General features: G+C 47.7%; 2 protein-coding genes across 3 annotated transcripts in view; both read right to left on the reverse strand.

Annotated features, from left to right (window-relative positions):
- Nucleotides 1-303: 303 nt before the first annotated feature.
- kpnb1 (karyopherin (importin) beta 1) lies at nt 304-10,953 on the reverse strand (the record flags this gene model as incomplete). Of its 2 annotated transcripts, XM_084571512.1 has the most annotated exons (22): nt 10,619-10,951; nt 9,611-9,669; nt 7,757-7,939; nt 7,469-7,669; nt 7,139-7,291; nt 6,937-6,996; nt 6,748-6,837; nt 6,546-6,656; nt 6,363-6,464; nt 6,054-6,278; nt 5,674-5,865; nt 5,180-5,310; nt 4,821-4,968; nt 4,553-4,624; nt 4,311-4,455; nt 4,154-4,236; nt 3,778-3,885; nt 3,421-3,564; nt 3,079-3,184; nt 2,582-2,696; nt 2,053-2,214; nt 304-1,822 (listed from the first exon to the last, which is right to left on the reverse strand). In XM_084571512.1, coding segments are annotated over exons 1-22 (2,631 nt in total). In that variant the 5' UTR covers nt 10,659-10,951. The 2 variants fall into 2 exon arrangements, with proteins under 2 accessions (XP_084427638.1, XP_084427637.1); XM_084571511.1 differs by lacking the exon at nt 304-1,822 and having other exon boundaries at nt 2,049-2,214; nt 10,619-10,953.
- Nucleotides 10,954-13,753: 2,800 nt separating this feature from the next.
- fbxl19 (F-box and leucine rich repeat protein 19) overlaps nt 13,754-18,808 on the reverse strand; it is a 14,328-nt gene continuing 9,273 nt past the window's right edge. The window contains 2 exon segments of the mRNA XM_084570036.1: nt 13,754-16,964; nt 17,051-17,417. Of these exon segments, the coding sequence (XP_084426162.1) occupies nt 16,639-16,964; nt 17,051-17,417 (693 nt within the window). The 3' untranslated portion in view covers nt 13,754-16,638.

Consider the following 18,808-nt stretch of genomic DNA (forward strand, 5'->3'; position numbering starts at 1 on the left):
CTAACCCAGCTCAGGTGGTACGGGTTGGAGCGCAGAGTCAACAAGAGCTCATGAGGAACTATTTCAGTCCACCAAAGCTTCAGATCGGTTTATTGGTCACTACATGGTGTTTCAGTGTTGATGTCTTCAGTTTGATTCTACACTGTAGAAATTACAACTTCTGAATAAGTCCAAACATTTGACAGGTGATATTTGTATAATTTCTGGCTACCTTCTACATTTGACAATCTTCTGGAAGCTTTTATTTTCTAAACTTCCTGCAAAAAGTAGCCGGCCGTCAGACTGAAGAAGCAGCAGCAGATGTTCAGTACAATATAGACTTTATTAGTTCACTAAAGTTGAATATGAAATAAAAAGCAGATTGGCTTTAAATGATTCACAATTCAGAAATAATCGAGTTGCCATCAAGTCAACACAGAAAAGTCCCTACAGCTGCCGCACCTCTACAAAATAAAAGCCCTCCAAAGCCGGAGCCGCTTCACTTTCAGCCGCCGGCCGAGTGTAAAAAACGCTTTCAGGCGTCTCGGCCCGTCGCTGAGAGGGAAGCGGTCCAGGCGTGGAGCAGAGGCGACACAGAGCGTGCTCTAAGCTTCGCGTCAGCCGTGATTTTCACACCAACTTCAAACTCAGCATCCCGACAGAAACTTCGTCTGGCAGCGACTCGCCGAGCTGCCGCCGCCAAACGAGCCATGAAGAGTTAAAATAAAAAAAGTAAAAAGACAAAAAAAAAAAAATCATGGTTCTTTGTGGCGTCGAGTAAACGAACCGACAGTTCAGCTTCCAGTCAGCAGAGTCCCAAACGTTTTGAGTCCAACAAGAGCAAAACCACCAGAACTGCTCGGGGAATGTTTCATATCATTTTATTGTTTTTCACTTTGTTTTCATTATAGCAATGGAAAAATATAACCTCATACAAACGTCTTCAATTCTCTGAAATCTTTTTAAACAAGCAAAAACGGTGAGTGACCCTTTTCCCCAAACCAAAAAACCGAAGCAGCTCGCAGCGCTCGCTTTCAGGGGCCCGGCTTCGCCTGATCTTCCGTTTGGCACTCGCTCCTCAGGATTCTTTTATTTTGAAGGAATTTAGTGCTGCTGTTTGGATAAGAGCGTAAAACGCCGAAGACGGAGCGGTGGGAGGAGTCTGTCCGTCGCGTCTCCTTCGCTGTTTTAGTGCTCAGAAGAAGAAGAAAAATAAGAGCAACAAAAAAAATCTAAAGTTTTTTTTTTTTTTTTCCCCACAGAAGAAGTCCACACAGTCCGCTCACTTCATCTCATTCACTAAAGTCTTTTATTTTCTTGTCGAGTTTTTATCCATTTCCCCTCCTCCTCCCCCCCCTCCGCCCGCCCCGTCTCCCAGGAATGGGAGGGCGGCGGCGGCGGCGGGTCTGTGACGTCACTGTGATGTCGTAGGAGAGCCCAGCTACACAGCGAGAGAGGTGGATTCCGGGAGGAGGAGGGGGAGGGCTCGAGGGAGAGGTTTGCTTCTTTAAGGGGGGGGAGGGGGGGAAGGGGGGAGTCAGAGTCCAGTCCACAGGCAGTCCAGGAGAAAGGGGGGTGGGGCATGGGGGGGGGGGGGGAGTCGTCGCCTGCTGGAACTGAAGGTGGTGATGTCATCATCTCTCGCTCGCTCACACGTCTCTCTCTCTCTCTCTCTCTCTCACACACAGACACTCATCTCACTTCCTCTCATTTCTTCTTCTGCTCCGACCGAACGATTGCCACAACAGACAAGAGTTCATTCCAGTGGGGCGATTTGTCCTCATTGTTCACTGATGTCGATCTCTCTAATCTCTCGCTCTCTTTTTCCCCAACCGGCGGCAATCTGGGAGACAGGGGGACAAGGACATGGTGAAGAATGAAGAGGAAGAGGTGAGAGGAGACAGTAAAAACGCGTTTTGCTTTTTTTTTTCCTCTCTCTCTCGTCTCAGACACTGTGGTTAGTTGTCCATCACTCTCTCAGAGTGGTGCATGATGTCTCCTCACAGACCAGACCCACTGTCCCAACTTTAAATCTCTCAGATGTGTGTGTGCGTGTGTGTGTGTGTCTCTCACCAGGCCTGACTCTTGAGCTTGCGCAGCTCCTTGGTGGCCCAGGTGGCCAGCGTCTTGGTCTTGGTGGTCTTGGAGCGCCGGCCCTCCGTCAGCAGGTCGTTGATGAGCGGACGAACCTCCACCATCTTCATCACGTCTTTACCGAACGCCGTGCACAGGTCGCTGGGGGGGGGGGGACAACGCAGGTCAACATCAAGACGAACGAACTTAGGAAAAGACGTTCCTATCTGACCTGTGGGGAACAGCTCGGTTTTGTCGACGCCGTTCCCCCAGCAGGGAGATGGAGACGTGTGAACGAATAACAGACTGAAAGGGATTCATCATCCATCAATCAGCTGGTCTCAGAGGTTGTGGTTTGTTCTAATCACACGGTCAGCGTGGTGCATGATTTCTCTTCACAGACCGAACACAGCTAAGTGATAATCGATACTCGGTGATTAACTCCGTAGAGAATCGTACTTTCTGATCTTTCGCAGTTTTAAAGTGTTAACGTGGACCGTGCCTCCACATCCCCAGCCCCCCTCCTTACCCGATGAGGCCGGCGGCGTTGGCCACCACTCCGTCAGAATGATCCTCATCCTCAGCTATGTGATGGATGAAGGAGAGGATGAACTCCACCCGAGGCTGAACCAGCATCACATCAGCTGTACGAGGGGGGGGAGAACAACAACAGCAAGAGGGACGGGTGAGAATAAAGACGGTAGGAAGGAGTGTTTCAATCAAACATAATTGACTTTACAGAATAATAATAAACGTAATCCGTTTTGTTTGTTTGTTGGGTCTTGCAAAACCAGGAAGCCTTTTCAATGAGCGGCTGGAGCCTGAAGCTTCCTGGGTGAATAAAACCCGAGTTTATCTGCGACGTCGTAAAATCCTCCTGATTCACTTCAGACAGGAGGAGGAACCGACGTCACCTGACAGGGTGCGGTCATGTGATCGTGTTTTATGCTCCGGCTGTTAAACATTCACAGCTTATACAATCTAATCGAGGTTAAAGAGCTGGTGCGTGTGTGTGTGTAGTCTTACGGTGGACGTTCTCCTGGTCCCCTTTCAGGCCCTGGATGATGCCGGTGTAGGCCTCCAGGCAGCCCTCCCTCAGCTCGTTCAGGTAGTCCACCATGTCGTAGTCGGTCTGAAACGGTCGACATTGAGAGCTGACGTGAGCGCGGCGCCGTCACAGTTAGATCCGACAGAGCAGAGCGTGAAAGGAGGTCTCAGATAATTGTGGTTGTTTTTTTTTTTACATCACGGTCAGAGTGGTGCATGATTTATCGTCACAGACCAAACACAACGAAACACTCAGAGGAGCTTTTACTCGTTTGGGTTCATGAAGTCTTTAAAGCGTCAGACGGTGACCAGCGTCCTCACCTTGTCCACCTGAGCCTGGGATGCCTGCTGCAGAGTGTCCAGCACAATGTCCAGGTATTTCTTAAACTCTCCCCCGATGGCCAGAGCGATGTCGCCGAACGCAGAGAGGATCTGAGGCTTAACCGACCGGTGGACGTTCTCGTTCTGAACACAGAGACAGACGTTGGATGCGGTTTAAACACGACACAGAGAGGAAGGTGCTACTGCTGCTGTTCGGCTTTATCACGGCTGAAACTGGCGACGCACGTGAAGACAGCCGTCACACGATGAGACGCGGGATTCAGCGAGGGAAGTGCAATTTAAAAACAAGAGACAGAGCGAGGAGGGCACGACAGAAAGACGCAAGAGCTTCCTCACCCCCAGGTTCTCTAGCAGCAGCTGCATGATCTCGTCACAGTAAGGCAGGATGTTGGACATCAGGGCTCTGCACAGGTCGCACACCAGGCCCACCGCAGCCAGACACACCTGCAACAACGCATCGTCAACATCCCCGAGCTCTGACTGACAAGCTCCAGCTGTTTGCTCCTATTCTAAAAGGCGCGTAACCTCAGATCTGACGGAACGGAGCGTGAAAGGAGGTCTCAGATAATTGTGGTTGTTTTTTTACATCACGGTCAGAGTGGTGCATGATTTATCATCACAGACCAAACACACTGAATCATTCATTCTCGATCTGTGCTGTGATCCTAGCGTCAGATCCGTAGGAGACGTTTACAGCCAGCGGCGGCCTCACCTGATACTCAGCGTAGTTCTTCAGTCCGATACCCAGGAAAGGCTTGAAGGCCTCCATGTACTTCTGGAAGTCGCTGCCCAGAACTGGAAGACAAAGCCACAGTGAACACTCAGCGTCCTGACAACGGCGGATCCGCACACAGATGCGGGCGTCGTACCTTCGACCAGCGTGGACACGGCCATCAGAGCGTCCTCCTGAACGCCTCCCGAGCCGGCGGTGCTCTGGAACATCCTCAGCAGGGACGCCATCACCACGTCCGAGATCTGCAGGGCGTCCTGGTGCTGCACCTTGCGGAGAACGTTCTGCGCACGCACACACACACACACACACAGGAAACGCTCTCAGAATGGGTACCACCGGCCTTAAACTTTCACAATAAGAGCGCGAGCACAGCCTCACCTGTAGAGTGGCGCACAGCAGCGACTGCAGGTCATTGAACTGGATTCTGTCCGAGGTGCTCTGGATGTGGGACTGCAGACAGGAAGTTAAATTTCAAATTAAAAGGAGTAGCTACACATGCAAATTGGAAACGCCCAGTGTCCTCCAATGTGTTTACATGTCTGTTAAAATGGAAACTAATCTCATTTGTGTTGTTTTAACTGCCTTTTCTAAGGTTTCTTTTCTTTTTGTGACTCGTTTTTAGTTTCTTGTGTTTAAGAAGTCTCACCTCCATCTGCAGGACCTGCTGCAGCCTCTCCATGATGACCAGCGTGGTCTTCTGGACTGCAGGGTAACAGTCCTTAGCGCTGTTCTTGACGATCTCCATCAGAGCCTCGTAGGCAGCCGAGCGCAGGTTGTTCTGGTGACCGTCAGGTCTGAGGAACAGAATCCGTCAATACTCTGCCGGACCACATCAATCAATCAATCAATCCTGAGCTGAGCTGCTTGTTAAACTCTCTTCAGTTCTGTGAAATTCTCTGTCACTCTACTTTCTCACTTTATTCTGACAACAGGAAGTGGTCACACCACAGAGACAATGAGACCCTAATCTTACAGCTAGAGCACATGAACCGAGATGTCGGTTACCTGTCTGTAGTTTCGAGCAGCTTCTGGACGATGATCTCGAAGGATGAGGACAGACAGTAGGTGCTGGGTTCCTCCTGCTCTTCTGCAGCGTCCGTGGCTTCGTACGCCGCCTCAGCCAGAGACGAGAAGGCCTGATGGGAGGAGGAGGAGACACGTGTTTGAGACTGAAAAGGAGCTTCTGCTGAGTCAAGTCTGTGATGAAACGCTGGCATCTGAACTGTACTGATGGGAATGTGTCCAATGGACTGGTCTGGACTGGAAGCAGCAGCTGAAGGTGACAACCAGTCACTGCTCTGCACTGTTCATGTAAAGAATTATTAACTGGACGACCTAAAAACATATTTAAACAGACATAACCTGGACCCTCGCCCTAAATAAACACAGAATGGCACAGGTTCAGACTTTTGGTTGAGTCTCATGATCACAAAAGTCCATCCTGTGTTCAGCCCGTCCTTCCCTAACACCACAGTCCACCCTCAGACCCCACAGCTCACCCAGCAGACGTTGGAGGCCACCCTCGGCTCGGCTCCCAGCCCCTCGATCAGACACTGCAGCAGGGGAGCGAGGTACATGTCGTGGATGGCGGCTTCGGGCAGCAGCTCACAGATCCTCCCGACCGTCCACGCTGTGGTGTCCCTCACCACCACGCTGGGGTCCTTCATCAGCTCAATGAGGGTGGGCATCGCCTGCAGGTGAGGAGGAGAGGGAAGAGACAAGACAACGTGAGGGAGAGGGAGTTGCCAGCTTTGAATGAAGGAAATAAAGTGGCGACTCAGTCAAAGCAGTTACTACGTTGGGGCTCTTACACCTCAATCAGAAGGAATCGTTTCTGGCAGATTTGCCGCTTCTCCGTGCGCATGAGCCTCTGACTCACCTGTATGACGAGGGGTTTGAGCTGGCTGAGCTCCGGTCCTTCAAGGATGGACCCGAAGGCCATGACAGAGGCGTCTCTGTAGCGCCAGTCCGGGTTTTTGATGTGTTCTTTGATGAAGGGCAGAACGTGAGGAACCACGTCGTCCTCGCAGCAGGTGGCCAGCAGCATCAGACACACGCCGGCGGCCTTGCAGGGGTTCCAGTCGTCGTCGTCGTCGTTCTCGTCCTGCCGAAGACACACGGCAGCAGACACAATGAGAGGGGTTCACAGCTACAACAGGTAAACGTGGTTGTTCAGCCGGTGCGGTACCTGTTTGGTGAGGGTCTGGGTCAGGATGGGGACCAGGTACTGCAGGGCCCCTTTGGCGTAGAACTTGCTGGTGTGCTCCGGAGGGCGACCCTGCTCCGAGGCCTTCGCCAGAGAAGAGAAAGGATTTAGTTGAGCAGGACGAGAACCGTCGGTGGGTCGATTAAAGAAAGAAGCTTCACTGACCTCAGACGCCTCGATGGCCAGGTCCATCTCCTCGTCACAGACGTTGGACCAGAACTCGATGCCCTGCAGGGCCACCTCGTCGATGTCGCTCTTCATCGCCTCAATAGTGATCTGAGAGAAGAGGAGGATGGTTTAGTTTCTTCACTAGCAGCTCTTATCAGTTTGAAGCCGTCTGATCGCAGCGTGTTGACGGGGTTCTTACCGCGAACAGAGCAGGTCCCATGTACGTCTCCATGTACTGATAATACAGGGACATGATCTTCACCAGGTTCTGTAAGGCCGCCACTCGCACCTGAACACACCACAAAAGGCAACGCGCGGCAGTGAACACGGTGAGGGGTCAGAGGTCACAAAGGAAACACTTCGGCTTCGTCGTGGTCATCATACTCACTCTGGTGTCGGGACACTGTGTCGCTTCACAGACCACCTGCATGATGAAGTGTCTCTCCGTCTGAAAACGGCACAAAAAAAAAAAAACGTGATTCAAACCGAAGACGGGACCTGAACACTTTCACACGTCGGGTTAAAAACGTGAACGGCATTTAACCGGACTGGCTGTAGCTCTGTGTGTGAAGAGGCGAGGGTCTGAGTACCTCCTTGTCAAAGTTGGCTTTGGTGAACTCCAGAGAGTTGAGCAGAGCGTTGGTGGCAGCCAGTTTGACGTTGTTGCTGGGCTCCTCCTTCCTCATGCCTTGGATGATGGCTGTCAGGATCTGGTTGGCGTTCTCCTGCAGCTGCTCAGGGTCCTGGAGGAAAACGAGCAGGTTAGTTAAGATCAACTAAAAGAACGGAGCTTGGCGTTTGAGCCGAGCTAAAACTCTTGTTACTGGTTTGATTTGTAAATGAAACATCTTGTCCTAGTTTCACTATTAACCGCTACTTCCTGCGCGTGTCACATTCTCAGATCTTCGAATAAAACTCACAATGTCCTGGCAGATGTACCCGATGGCCTCCAGCGTGGACTCTTTCATGTGCTCGGTGCTGGAGGGGTCGGTGACGTTGGCCACCAGCTGCGGGATCAGCTCGGGCCACTGGTTGACGGGGATCTCGGCGCAGGCGATGCCGGCGACGCACTGCGAGGCCGAGCTGGGCCGGTACGTCTCCGTGCCCAGGGTCTGTAAAACCTGACGGACACAAGACGACTCGCGTCACACAGGCGAACCTTCAGAGAACTCTGCGAGGAAGGGGGGAGGGATTTTGGGAGCCCTTACGTAGTTCTTGATCTCGCGCCGGGCGTTGCCGTCGATGGCGAGCCATCTCTGCTGGTACTGCGTCTTAACGTCGGGGTCTTTGGAAGTCAGGGAGTTCTTCACCTGGAGGCCGGCGGCGACTCGAGCCACCTGGGTGTTCCCTGGGTTCGCCAACACTTTGGACAGCTCCACCAGGAACGTGGGCTGGCGGGGGTGGAGGGGAGGAGACGGTGAGCAAACACAGAGAAGAGAGCATCCTGAAGGGTTTCACAGTCAGAGCAGGAAGGCTGTGCAGGCATTAAGCAACTGTACACTGAGTCATCAGACTAAATGTCCTATCATGCTTCTCCGAGACGCCGGCCTCCTTGACTCCGGCTCTGCAGAGCTCCTCACTCCCACTACGCATCTATCAGTTATTAATCCAACGTTCAGATAATCAACATCGCTCTTGAAACTTGAACCTGTACATCCGAATGTGTTACTCCTTATCTCTGACTTACAGCCGTCGCGTTCTAGCTGGACTAAAGAATAAAACTTCTGTGCCGTACGTTGCTCCATCATTCATCCAGCTCGCGTATCAGTTACAGAGAATAATACCTTGACAGCAGAGTAAACAGTCAAACGTGCATCTGCAATTCTGTAGTTTCTGAAACCGACACAAAAAGCCTGATGCTGCCTCTTCGCAGAACATGATCAATGACAGTAACGTCCCTGTTAAAATATCTGCAAATGGTTTTAACTATATCTGAACACATGTAACTGGGTATAGACCACAGACTGAATAGAAACATGGCCAGCTTCACCACTTCCTGCCACTATGCAGAAGTTGTCAGACATGGGAGCTGCCATCTTGTTCTGGTGATGTCATTCGAGTGAGCTGTATCGGGTGGAGGCCGGCAAAATATAAACGGCAAAATTAAGCCGTCGCCACCCTGGCTGACTTTCAACTGTGGTGGACGCTCACTGCGCCGTTAAATCAAACGGTCGGTCCAGTTAGCTGAGGTTCCTCACTTGGCTTTCTTAGCTCAGTTTGGAGGTAGGACGTCCACGTCACATCTCTGCCCTCTGGGTCACTAACACACACGCGCGCATGAGCAAATGATGTCTCCAGATTAACGCCTGGACACGATCCCGCAGGAATGCCGCGCGACAAATGGACCAGAGTCAAAACCAGACGTCCACTCGTCGAGCAGTCGGACAAATAATCTTCAACTGCTCTGGCAGCCGAATAATTATCTTCGTCATCTATACCCGACGTGTTTAGGAGTCGCTGGCGTTCAAAGACGTCAAGTTTAAAGACGCTTTGATCGGATCTTTCCCGACTGCAGCTCTGGAAAAAGTTGTTGTTGATGTGGAGCTGCTACAAATTATTTTCCCCGTTTATTGATTAACCTGCTGATTATTTGCTGCAGAGCATAAGATGACTGGGAACAAAACCCTGCAGAGGTCCTTCCTCAGACCTCAGAGATATTCAGTTTATTATCAGGAGGTTACTAAAAATGGAAAACTTAAGCTTTGAATGACTTTTAAATGATCAAAATAGTCTTTATTAATATTCTTATGCTCAATTAATGATCCGATCTTTGGTGAAATGACCAGTTAGCGCCCGGTTTGTGTCAGTTTAACTCATATCTGCAGCCTTCCCCACATCAGACGGGTGTGTAGCTGTGTCTGTGAAGTGCTAACGCTAGCAGGCTGTGAGTGCGTGTGTGTGTGTGTGTGTTCATAGAAGGGAAGAAAGGGGGAGGAAGGAGGGGGGGTGAGAGAGGAGGAGGAAGCAACAGCAGAGGAGAAGCCGGGCGGGCTCCAGCTGTCCTCTCTCTCCGCTGCATCCCATCAGCCTCTCCTTGCACCTTAAAACACCGACATACTGACCAGGTTCTCTATCGCCGCCTGCTCCAGAAACTTCTGTGCCGCCTCCAATTCATTCCGATCTGGGAAGAGAGAGGGGGAGAGGAGGGGAGAGGGGGTTATTCAATATAATGTTAGCTAATTAGCCTGACAGCTCTGGCTAGCACGAAGGCTAACACCACTTTAGTACGAAGCTTCTGGTGCGAGCCCTGATCGGGGTGGTTGAACCGGCTAAACAGCTGTTACACACTAAACACACAGACATGCTTTCTATACTATCCACCTGATGCCCGATGGTAATAACACGAAGTTTAAATTCCAGGCTCAGCCAACAGTCCGCCCGCAGAAACACACGCCGAGGCTGCAACATGCGTGTTAGCCACCGCGGAGCCACAGCCGCGGTTAGCATGCTAGCGTTAGCCGAGCAGCGAGACACGTTTCAAGTGACACAAATAAAGTTTATTAGACAAACGGCAAACACGTCAAAACAGCGTTAACTATGTTTAAAGCTGCACGGGGCGCGCGATCCCACGCGCGGGGGGACTTTTCTCTGCACGCGGCGGCTCTAAAGTAACGTTAGCCGGGGCAGGCGTGAGAGGAAGCGGCCGATAGTTTGAATGATACAAGCTAACGGCTATCGGAGCGGCTAAAGCAGGCATGGGCAGGGTCGTGGCTCCAGCCAGCTACACGCAGCTGTCAGATTAACCTCCGCGGGACCGAATCGACGTGATTGTGGAATGACAGCGTGCTTTGGGGGTCGCCCGAGCAGGCTGGTGGTCAACTATGGAGGCAAACTGCAATTTAACGCCCGATAGAGTGCTAAGTCACCAGCGGAGTCAGGCCGTGGCGCTAGCTAGGTTAGCATTAGAAGCTAGCAGCCCGCTAGCGAGGCATTTCCCTCCTCCCCTCCTTCAAACTTTCACCGGTTAACCGGAGCAGACCGTCGTCGCGCTAGCACCGCGGCTACCGCCCCGAAAATCAGCCTCATATTCCGATTGAGCAGTGCGCGCAGTGCTCAGCACCGATATTCACCTGGAGAGACGGTTTTTTCGAGAATAGTGATGAGCTCCATTCCGTCCTCCAGCTGCCTCGATCTCTTCGGACTCGGACAGTTTCGGTTGCTTCGCAGCGCCCACAGCGGATTATATTTCTTCCACGGAGCTCAGTCGGTGCCAGCCACAGGGCGGTTTCGGTCGGCGGTGGAGGAGGCGAGGGTTCCCCGGCGCTCGCTCGGTGTTTTTTCACTCGGATGGTGCGGGAAATGTTAACGGCAGTGGCGCAGAGTAACGTCTCGTAGCTTCTCCGCCGCCCGTTTGCATCCTGTGTTGTCGGGAGGGAAAGGGCCGCGCGCTTCTCTATCGCGGAAGGATATCACGCAGTGAGTGTAGGGCGACGTGCTGCCTTCATAAACCCGTCGGATATTTTAACGATTATACGGTTGGTACCTTGTTTATACAGCCAAACGTTGGATTATATTATATTATGAATTGAATTATTATAGTATCCCATACAATGTTATTATGAAGAACAATAATACATGTTAGGTGAATTAATTTGAGCAATTTTAGAAGTCAAATTTACAAGTTAAACCATCAATAAATATGTCCTTCATCTTCATATACAAACAGCAATAATCCACAAATCAAAATACACCACATAAATACAGATTCTAGGAGGAGAGTTACAGCGTTACACTTAAAACTAATTTACAGAAGATACACTGTGATAAACTTGTGAAAGGAAACAACTGTGGATTACAAGGAATACTAGAACGCAGCAGGCCACTCCCCTCTTAACTCTTCCGCGCGGCCCCGTTTGCTACTTTTTGGCGCGCAATGTCTCTCACGCGCAGGCAAGCACGAGCACAGACGCAGACTTTTTTTTTTCTTTTTTCTTTTTTATACTTCCGGCCTGATTTTAGTTCAGTTTAGTTATATTTTGGATAGATTAATAATTTTTGTGTGAAACAAATGTAGACAAGTTTAAAATTAAAAAAAAAGTCCATCATTAATCAACATTAACCAACGTTAATCACGCATCTTTTACACACACTTTAAATAAAACAGTTAAAAGTTTCAAAATGACTCTAAACTGCAAGTAATTTGTCCTCCTAAGTTTTTTAGGCTTGAATTAGCATCAAACGTATATCATAAACGTAATTAGAACAAATACTTCTGAGCTTCTCATTCACAGTTTCATTGTTTTTTAGTTTTAAATCACAATTTCTCAACCAGTTGCTATAAAATCTTGCGGACAACTAATCAATGTGCTTGCAACTGCTGTTGTAGTTGGTAAACTCTATGTCTGAAAGTATGTGGACAGCCAACATGTTTTCCTGTCATATTAACTCTTTGTTTAGTAAGGTGACATTTTCCATCATGTAAACATAACCGCAAACAGTAAGCTGACTTCGGTATATTGATCAGTGTTCCAATGAACAGCTTAAAACTTTTGCATAATACTGTATAAGTTTGATAAATGCTGATGAACTGATGGACAGCTAAATAAGGCAACATTAACCTGTTGAAATCTTCCTCAAAGTAAGTGAGAAGTGGTGACAGCGATTTGGATCAGTGATTCAAAACTGTGGCTTTTATAAGAACCAGCGACAGATCAAGTCAAACACACAACCTGTTTGTTCAAATGAAGAGACGGTCGGTAAAAACAAACCCATTGCTTCTTTATTAGTCATTTTACAGTAGTCACTCATACATAGCTGCCTTGAGTTGGTCTTTTTGTCTCTTTTTACTGTTTGTTCCAACTTCTTCCTCATTTTTTTCACCAACACAATGGAAGAGTCATGGACAAAGTATAAAAACCCAACACAAAGAAAAACAGGAGAAAATGCCCCTTTCACAACAAAACTACATTTGGCAAAAGGTGAAGATGAAGGTGATGAAGATCATGATCCAGTGCATCTTTAAAACATCAACAAAGACAGACCCATATGAAAGCAGGTGAGATACGTCTGAGCGTCTGATTGGATAAGAGCTTTTAGGAGTCAGGGATTATCGTCCAATCAGATTTGACCTCCTCACTTTTGCTAGATGGAGTTTGAAGCGTCATTCAGAGAGCAATAAAAAATAAAACATCAAAATCACAACAAATACAAAAAAAATAAAATATAAAAAGTGACCCACTCACACTTTGATAGTTGATCTGGTGCATTTATGGCACAACAAGGCGTCATGGCAATTTCAAACGTAACCAATAATACTTTAATTTCACGGCCGGCAGCAGCGCGAGGACTCGCCACGCTCACAGGAAGCCAGCAGCTGATTGGCTGCGATGTTTGCTCATGTTGAGAACAAACCGTCTCAACATTAAAACTGTACAGTAACTTAAAAACAAAAAGCAGCAAATTACAGAAAGTTGAATTTATGATGTATTTTACCTGGTAAACGATGATCAGATTTACTTTAACTTTCACTCTTGATTTAGCAATAAACCCTTTTCATTTCAGCCCAAATCAGATGAGTTCGCCAGCGTGTTAGCTAAAATTACTTAAAAGTTAACAAAGCTTTTTTATGGTTTAGAAAAAAAAATAGCATTTTCAGACAAGTTTGGATTCTGTCGAAAACTGAGACGGGCTAGCATGTAGCTATGAAGCTAACATGCTACAATGTGAAGAAAGCTAACCAGCATGGAGAGAGCCAGTGTTAGTTTGCTAATAAGCTAACAAGATGACAAGACAGCGAATACAGAGGAGCCATAACTGTTAACTGCTCTTGCACGCTCATAATTTACTGGTTTGTTCTCAAGTCTAATTTTCCAGACTGATTTGCACAGCTGAACTCACACTAGCTAGCTGTTAGCTTGTTAGCTCAGATTGGTAAGGAATGAACAACATATCTGATTCTCAATATCTTAAACTGTGAGAAAAAGCCACGAGAACCACAAAAGCTTAGCCTTGGTAGGCTTTCAAGCTAATCTTGGTTAGCCACTGAAGATTTTCCCGCTCGTTTTCTCGACGAAGACGCTAACTAACATCATGCTAGCTGGTTCAAGGTGACTTGGACTGATACAGATATTTTACTTAATTATAATTGCAGTGTGATTCGTTCTGCTGTTTGATGTGTCGCGGTCATGAACATTTTAAAACAAACACGCATGAAATAAAGTAACATTTCTGACCCCCCCCCCCCTCCTCCCCCAGTGTCACCGCCTCACACGATCGACAGCCGGTTCACATACGTGAACCAAGCGTGACTGACGACACAACACGAAGCTTCTTCAGCCACGTCAGAAACATCTGGGCGTCATTTATGAAACATCTGCTTGTCTTTACAACCTCGCTCTGATTTCCTGTCTTAAAGTGACACAAGGAAACTTTGCTTTAACAATGATCCCGACTTAACATTAAGATTGAAGTCAGTTTTTCATAAGTGAGGCCCTGAGAAACTACGGAAGCCCATTTCTGCCAAGAAAATGAAAATAAGTTGGATAAATGAAATAATGTTGGGGATGAATCTAAATTTAGGCTTTGCAAATTATCGGATGTTACATATTATAAAATGATGGGTCAAGTTGATATTTAAAACAATATATTAATTATGGTAAATCTGATAAATTAATCCTGAGGTTTAGGGATAACTCGAAGTCACAGCAGTAAAACATTATACAATATCACACGGAACTAATCTAAAGATATGATCAACTAAATCAAGATTATCAATAAAGATTCTGAAATGACCGAACATTATGAGACAAGTCAAGACGGAGGCAAAGTATATTTTGAGACACTGTCGGTACTATACTATAGATACGATAACCTAAATCAAAATCAAGTCAGGAAGCTGGCACTATAAATGGAGATTTTAAGAAAAGTTAAGATTAGAAAATAGTAAATCAAGATGATTCTGATATGATCAATTAGTTTGTGATGAAAAAAACCTTAAATTTCCAATCTTGATTTTGATTGTTTCATATAATGGTTGATATAGTTAATGCAAATCAGGAGACCAGACGGTATTTGACGTGATCAGTTATGGTTGTGATCAATTTGAGTTTGCCAAAGCCTTGGGGATACCAAATTAAGATTCAAAGTATATCCAAAATGATTTCTCTCTTTTCAGTGAGTATTAAACGAGGCATTATTTTTGAGTTTCCGGTCAGAAATGGGCTTTTGTAGAAAACAGATTCAATTTAATGAATGAAATCAGAAATGTGAACACAGACAGGAACAAATGTAGATTAAAATGCAGGAGCGCGGACAGGATGAAGTGCTGCTGTGGCACAAAATAAATTAAACCTGGATTCAAGAAAGAAAAAAAAAACAAAAAAAAACAAAAACTCCTGAGAAAAAACGATCGATCAGAAGAATCTGATCGGAGGAGATTGAACAGGCAGACGCATGTAGGAGGACATAAAAAAAAATCAAAGAGGGATGATTGAGGCGCACGTTGAAGACATGGAGGCTCAGTTTGAAACACACCCAGCGCTGTCGGTCTGATCACACACGCACACACACAAATACTCTCTCTCACGCACACATACAGAGGAGGAAAACACCTGAACTGAAACCACACCTGACCCAAGTCCACCTGCAACACTGCCAAGGGAACACAAGTGTCAACTTCAAACAGAAACACCTTTAAGAGGAACAGTCTGACATTTTAGACCAGAAGACTGATGTTTGGAGTACGTTAGCCTAGCTCAGCATAATGCCTAAAGCAGAGTGAGGCCTAAATCCAACAAGCCCTGCTCGGATGTGTTAGTTATCGATCCAGCAGGTGGAGTTGTTGAGGTACAGATTTCAGTGATCCTCGTCGTCCAGATTGAATTATAGTCATGGTTGGCATCTCAAGTTGTGATATCAGGAGTTTTATTAACGCTGTTGTTTTTACCTTTAATTTTGTTCCGTTCCCTTTTTTGCTGAGACAATTTAGACGAGTTCAAATACGTCTGAAGACCGAGGCTTCTCCTCACAACCCTGACGTCTCTCTGAACGCTACCAGGTGATTGGTGTTGCGCTCTCCTCCGGGTCACGCCGACCGAAAGCTACACAAACTCATTAACACTGATTTCTATCACACACACACTGATACCGCAGCCGCTCGGAGTTCAGGTACATTCATTATGATGTGAAGTGGTTCTGACTGATTTTTTTTTTATTTATTTTTTTTAACAGCAGCAGCAGAAGAAGAAATCAGCTGCCTGTTCCTCTACGTGTCTAATCTCTGACACTTAACAGTTAGTTGATCCAACAGCGGTTCAACAGAATCATCAAATACCAATTATTTTTTTCGAGCTGCTTTCACGTCGACGGTTTCCCGCCTCTCAGTTTTTGGACGGCTTGTTGGACGAAGACGTTTCCGTGACGCCTGACAAACTGAAAATGGCATTAAAACGACACACCGAACGGCGGCAACGGGGCGCCAACACAGGCTCTCTAACTGAACCAGACTTCATACAGAAAAGAAGCGTTTTTTTTTTTTTTTTAAAGAAGCTCCCAGAGAGGATGGATGCGAGTGTGTTTAGCTTAGCTTAGCACAAAGACTGGAAGCAGAGGGGAAGTGTTAGCCGGGCCGCAGCGCTCCACAGCTCAGACAAATGTCAGACTGTTGTCGTTTTGGAGTTTAAATACGAGTGTGTGGCGGGGTTATATCGCCACTAAATCTTGGACATCATGACTTTCTGTACTTCCGTGTTCTGCAGCTACTGACGAGGTGACGACTGGCCTGATGATTGGTCGCAGGGTGGGAAGATATAAGGAAAGGAGTGTGTCTGGGCGGGTTAAAGGTCATTTACAGTAAACTACAGATATATACACACACCCAAAATTGTACAGAGAACAAATATGTACATGCTCAGGGTTTCTATTTTTAACTATTACAGACAACTTTTTCCCAAAATATCTTCCTCCTCCTCCACCTCCACCTCAGAGGTCGCTCTGCTCACCAACAAAACATAACCTTTCCCAGCGTTAGGAGAAACGTTGCACAGCTCCTCCTCCTCTTCCTCACCTGTCTGTAGTGTTACGAGGAGGGAGGCGGGGCTCGTAGGCCGTCGAGACCGCTTGACTGAAGTGTCACAAGGCCTGCGGGAGGACTTTAGCTGTTCTTTAGCAGCGTTCTGTCTTCGGGAGGACAAGAGGAGGAGGAGGAGGAGGAGGCAGACGTGGAGGAGGAGGAGGAGGAGGAGGAGGACGAAGCAGCGACAGTGGTGGCGGTTGCAGATGAGGAGGAGGAGGAGGAGGAGGTGGTTGAGGAAGAGGACGTGGTGGTTGTGGAGGTGGAAGAGGAGGAGCTGTGGGAGGGGAAGGAGAGCAGCTGTCCGTTCTCAGAGGAGAGGAGGGAGCAGGAGCGCAGGTCGACCGTCTGTAGGGAGGAGCAGCGGCGCAGGAGTGGGATGCTCTGCTCCGTCACCTTCACACAGCCTGAGGGACACAAACATGGACATGTACAGCAGGAGCACTGTAGAGGATCGTAGAGCGCCAGTCAGCCACGTCGGGCGTTTGCTTACCTGCCAGGTTGATGTGGGTGAGGGTCTCTCTCAAGGGGGAGATGGGGGAGGTGAGGGTGTGCACCGTCTGGTCCGTGACGTTCCCACACTGGCTCAGGTCTAACCTGCTCAGGTGGGGGACGTAGCGCACCAACAGCCGAGACGACGCGTCCGTCAGGTCCAAACCGGCCAGCCGCAGCTCGGTCACGTTCTGGAAACGGCCCACTCTGCTCTCGCCGTGAGCTGAGGGACCAATCAGACAGAGAGTCGTGGAAACTTCAGAAGCTTTTACAATAGCAGTACGATGTTCCAACTCGGCTTGGGTATCGAGTATCGAGAATCGATTGGAACCGGGACTAGCTTTGCGGTTTTCCCGGAATCGTTCAAAAGTTTAATTTTCGATTCCTAGTTTCGATTCCCAGTCCGCCGACCGGAAGAAGAAACCGCTGAACACCAACGAAGAAGCGTCCACCGGAAGTGTTGGCTTAACCGAATGTCAATGGTCGAACGTGGATAGCGTGCGTCGGAGGTCGAAAGTGCGGCTTCACTTTGCTAAACAGAACGAAATCTCGGAAAAATGCAACATTTGCGACAAGATTGTTTCGTGCATAGGAGGGTGCACGTCGAACATGATAAAGCACCTCCGAATTCATGGAGTAGAAATAAATGTGTGCCCCGTCTTTGACGCGCTGCGCCGACCGTCCTCCGCTGCATCCGGCAGCTGCCGGATTCGGACTGCATCCGCTGCCGGATGCAGTCCGAATCCGGTTAGTAAAACAATACATATACATTAAATAATATGTCTTAAAAAACAATACATATACATTAAATAATATGTCTTGCGCCAACATTGAGGCAGCTAACAAATTAGCCCACGTATAGAGTTCATAAAAAGGAAAAAGTTCATAGAATTAAAATTGATGGAGAAGGTCAGACTGTTTCCTTCAGAAAGACCGTTGGCTAGCTAGTGTAGAATGTAATAAACTAGGTAGAGAGAGAGTCTCACGTTGACAACGCAACAGCGTGTCGTTTATTCATTCCTACTTTAACGATATCAAAACAAACGTGGCGCTGCCCATGATAACAACAAACCAGCAGCGTGTTCTTAAAGAGACAGCGTCCCTAAAGCACGGAACGAGGTGAATTATGTCCATAGTGTCCACTACACTAGCTCATTTAAAATATCCTAAACTTTTTTTGACCCTGCCTCTTAAAAGAATCGGAATCGAGAATCGCTAGGAACCGGAACCGAAACAAGGAATCGGAATCGGAATCGGAATCGTTCAAATTCAAACGATACCCAACCCTAGTTCTAACGGCTGATGTCTCTAATGGTTCTCTACCGCCGCTCCAAAACGGAGAACAGCACCCTCCGTTGGCACTCACTGATCTCCACCCTGGCGACAAGACTCTGATTATAACTCCAACTCAGGATGTCTCCATACGCACCATAATCTTCGGTAATAACGGTAAATAAAGACACTGGTGATTGAGGAAATACACGCAACATCAAGATGACCGCATCAGTAATTAACCGCGCGATGAGACGTTATTTAATGACAATATCCCACAGACTACTCAGCACTTGTATTTGTTAATTGTTGTTTAGGTTTATTTATTTTTTAGTAACAGCTATAAAGACAGAACGTATTAAAATGCTTTAAGTAATATGAAACAGACATCACTTACGGTGCTTTTTCCGTTTCAGGTGATCATTAATAATAGTTTTGTGTTTTTTTTTTCTGAATGAAGCAAAGCTGAGCTGATGCAGGAGCGCCC

Source organism: Chelon labrosus (genome assembly GCF_963514085.1).
Source record: "Chelon labrosus genome assembly, chromosome: 21".
Lineage (NCBI taxonomy): Eukaryota > Metazoa > Chordata > Actinopteri > Mugiliformes > Mugilidae > Chelon > Chelon labrosus.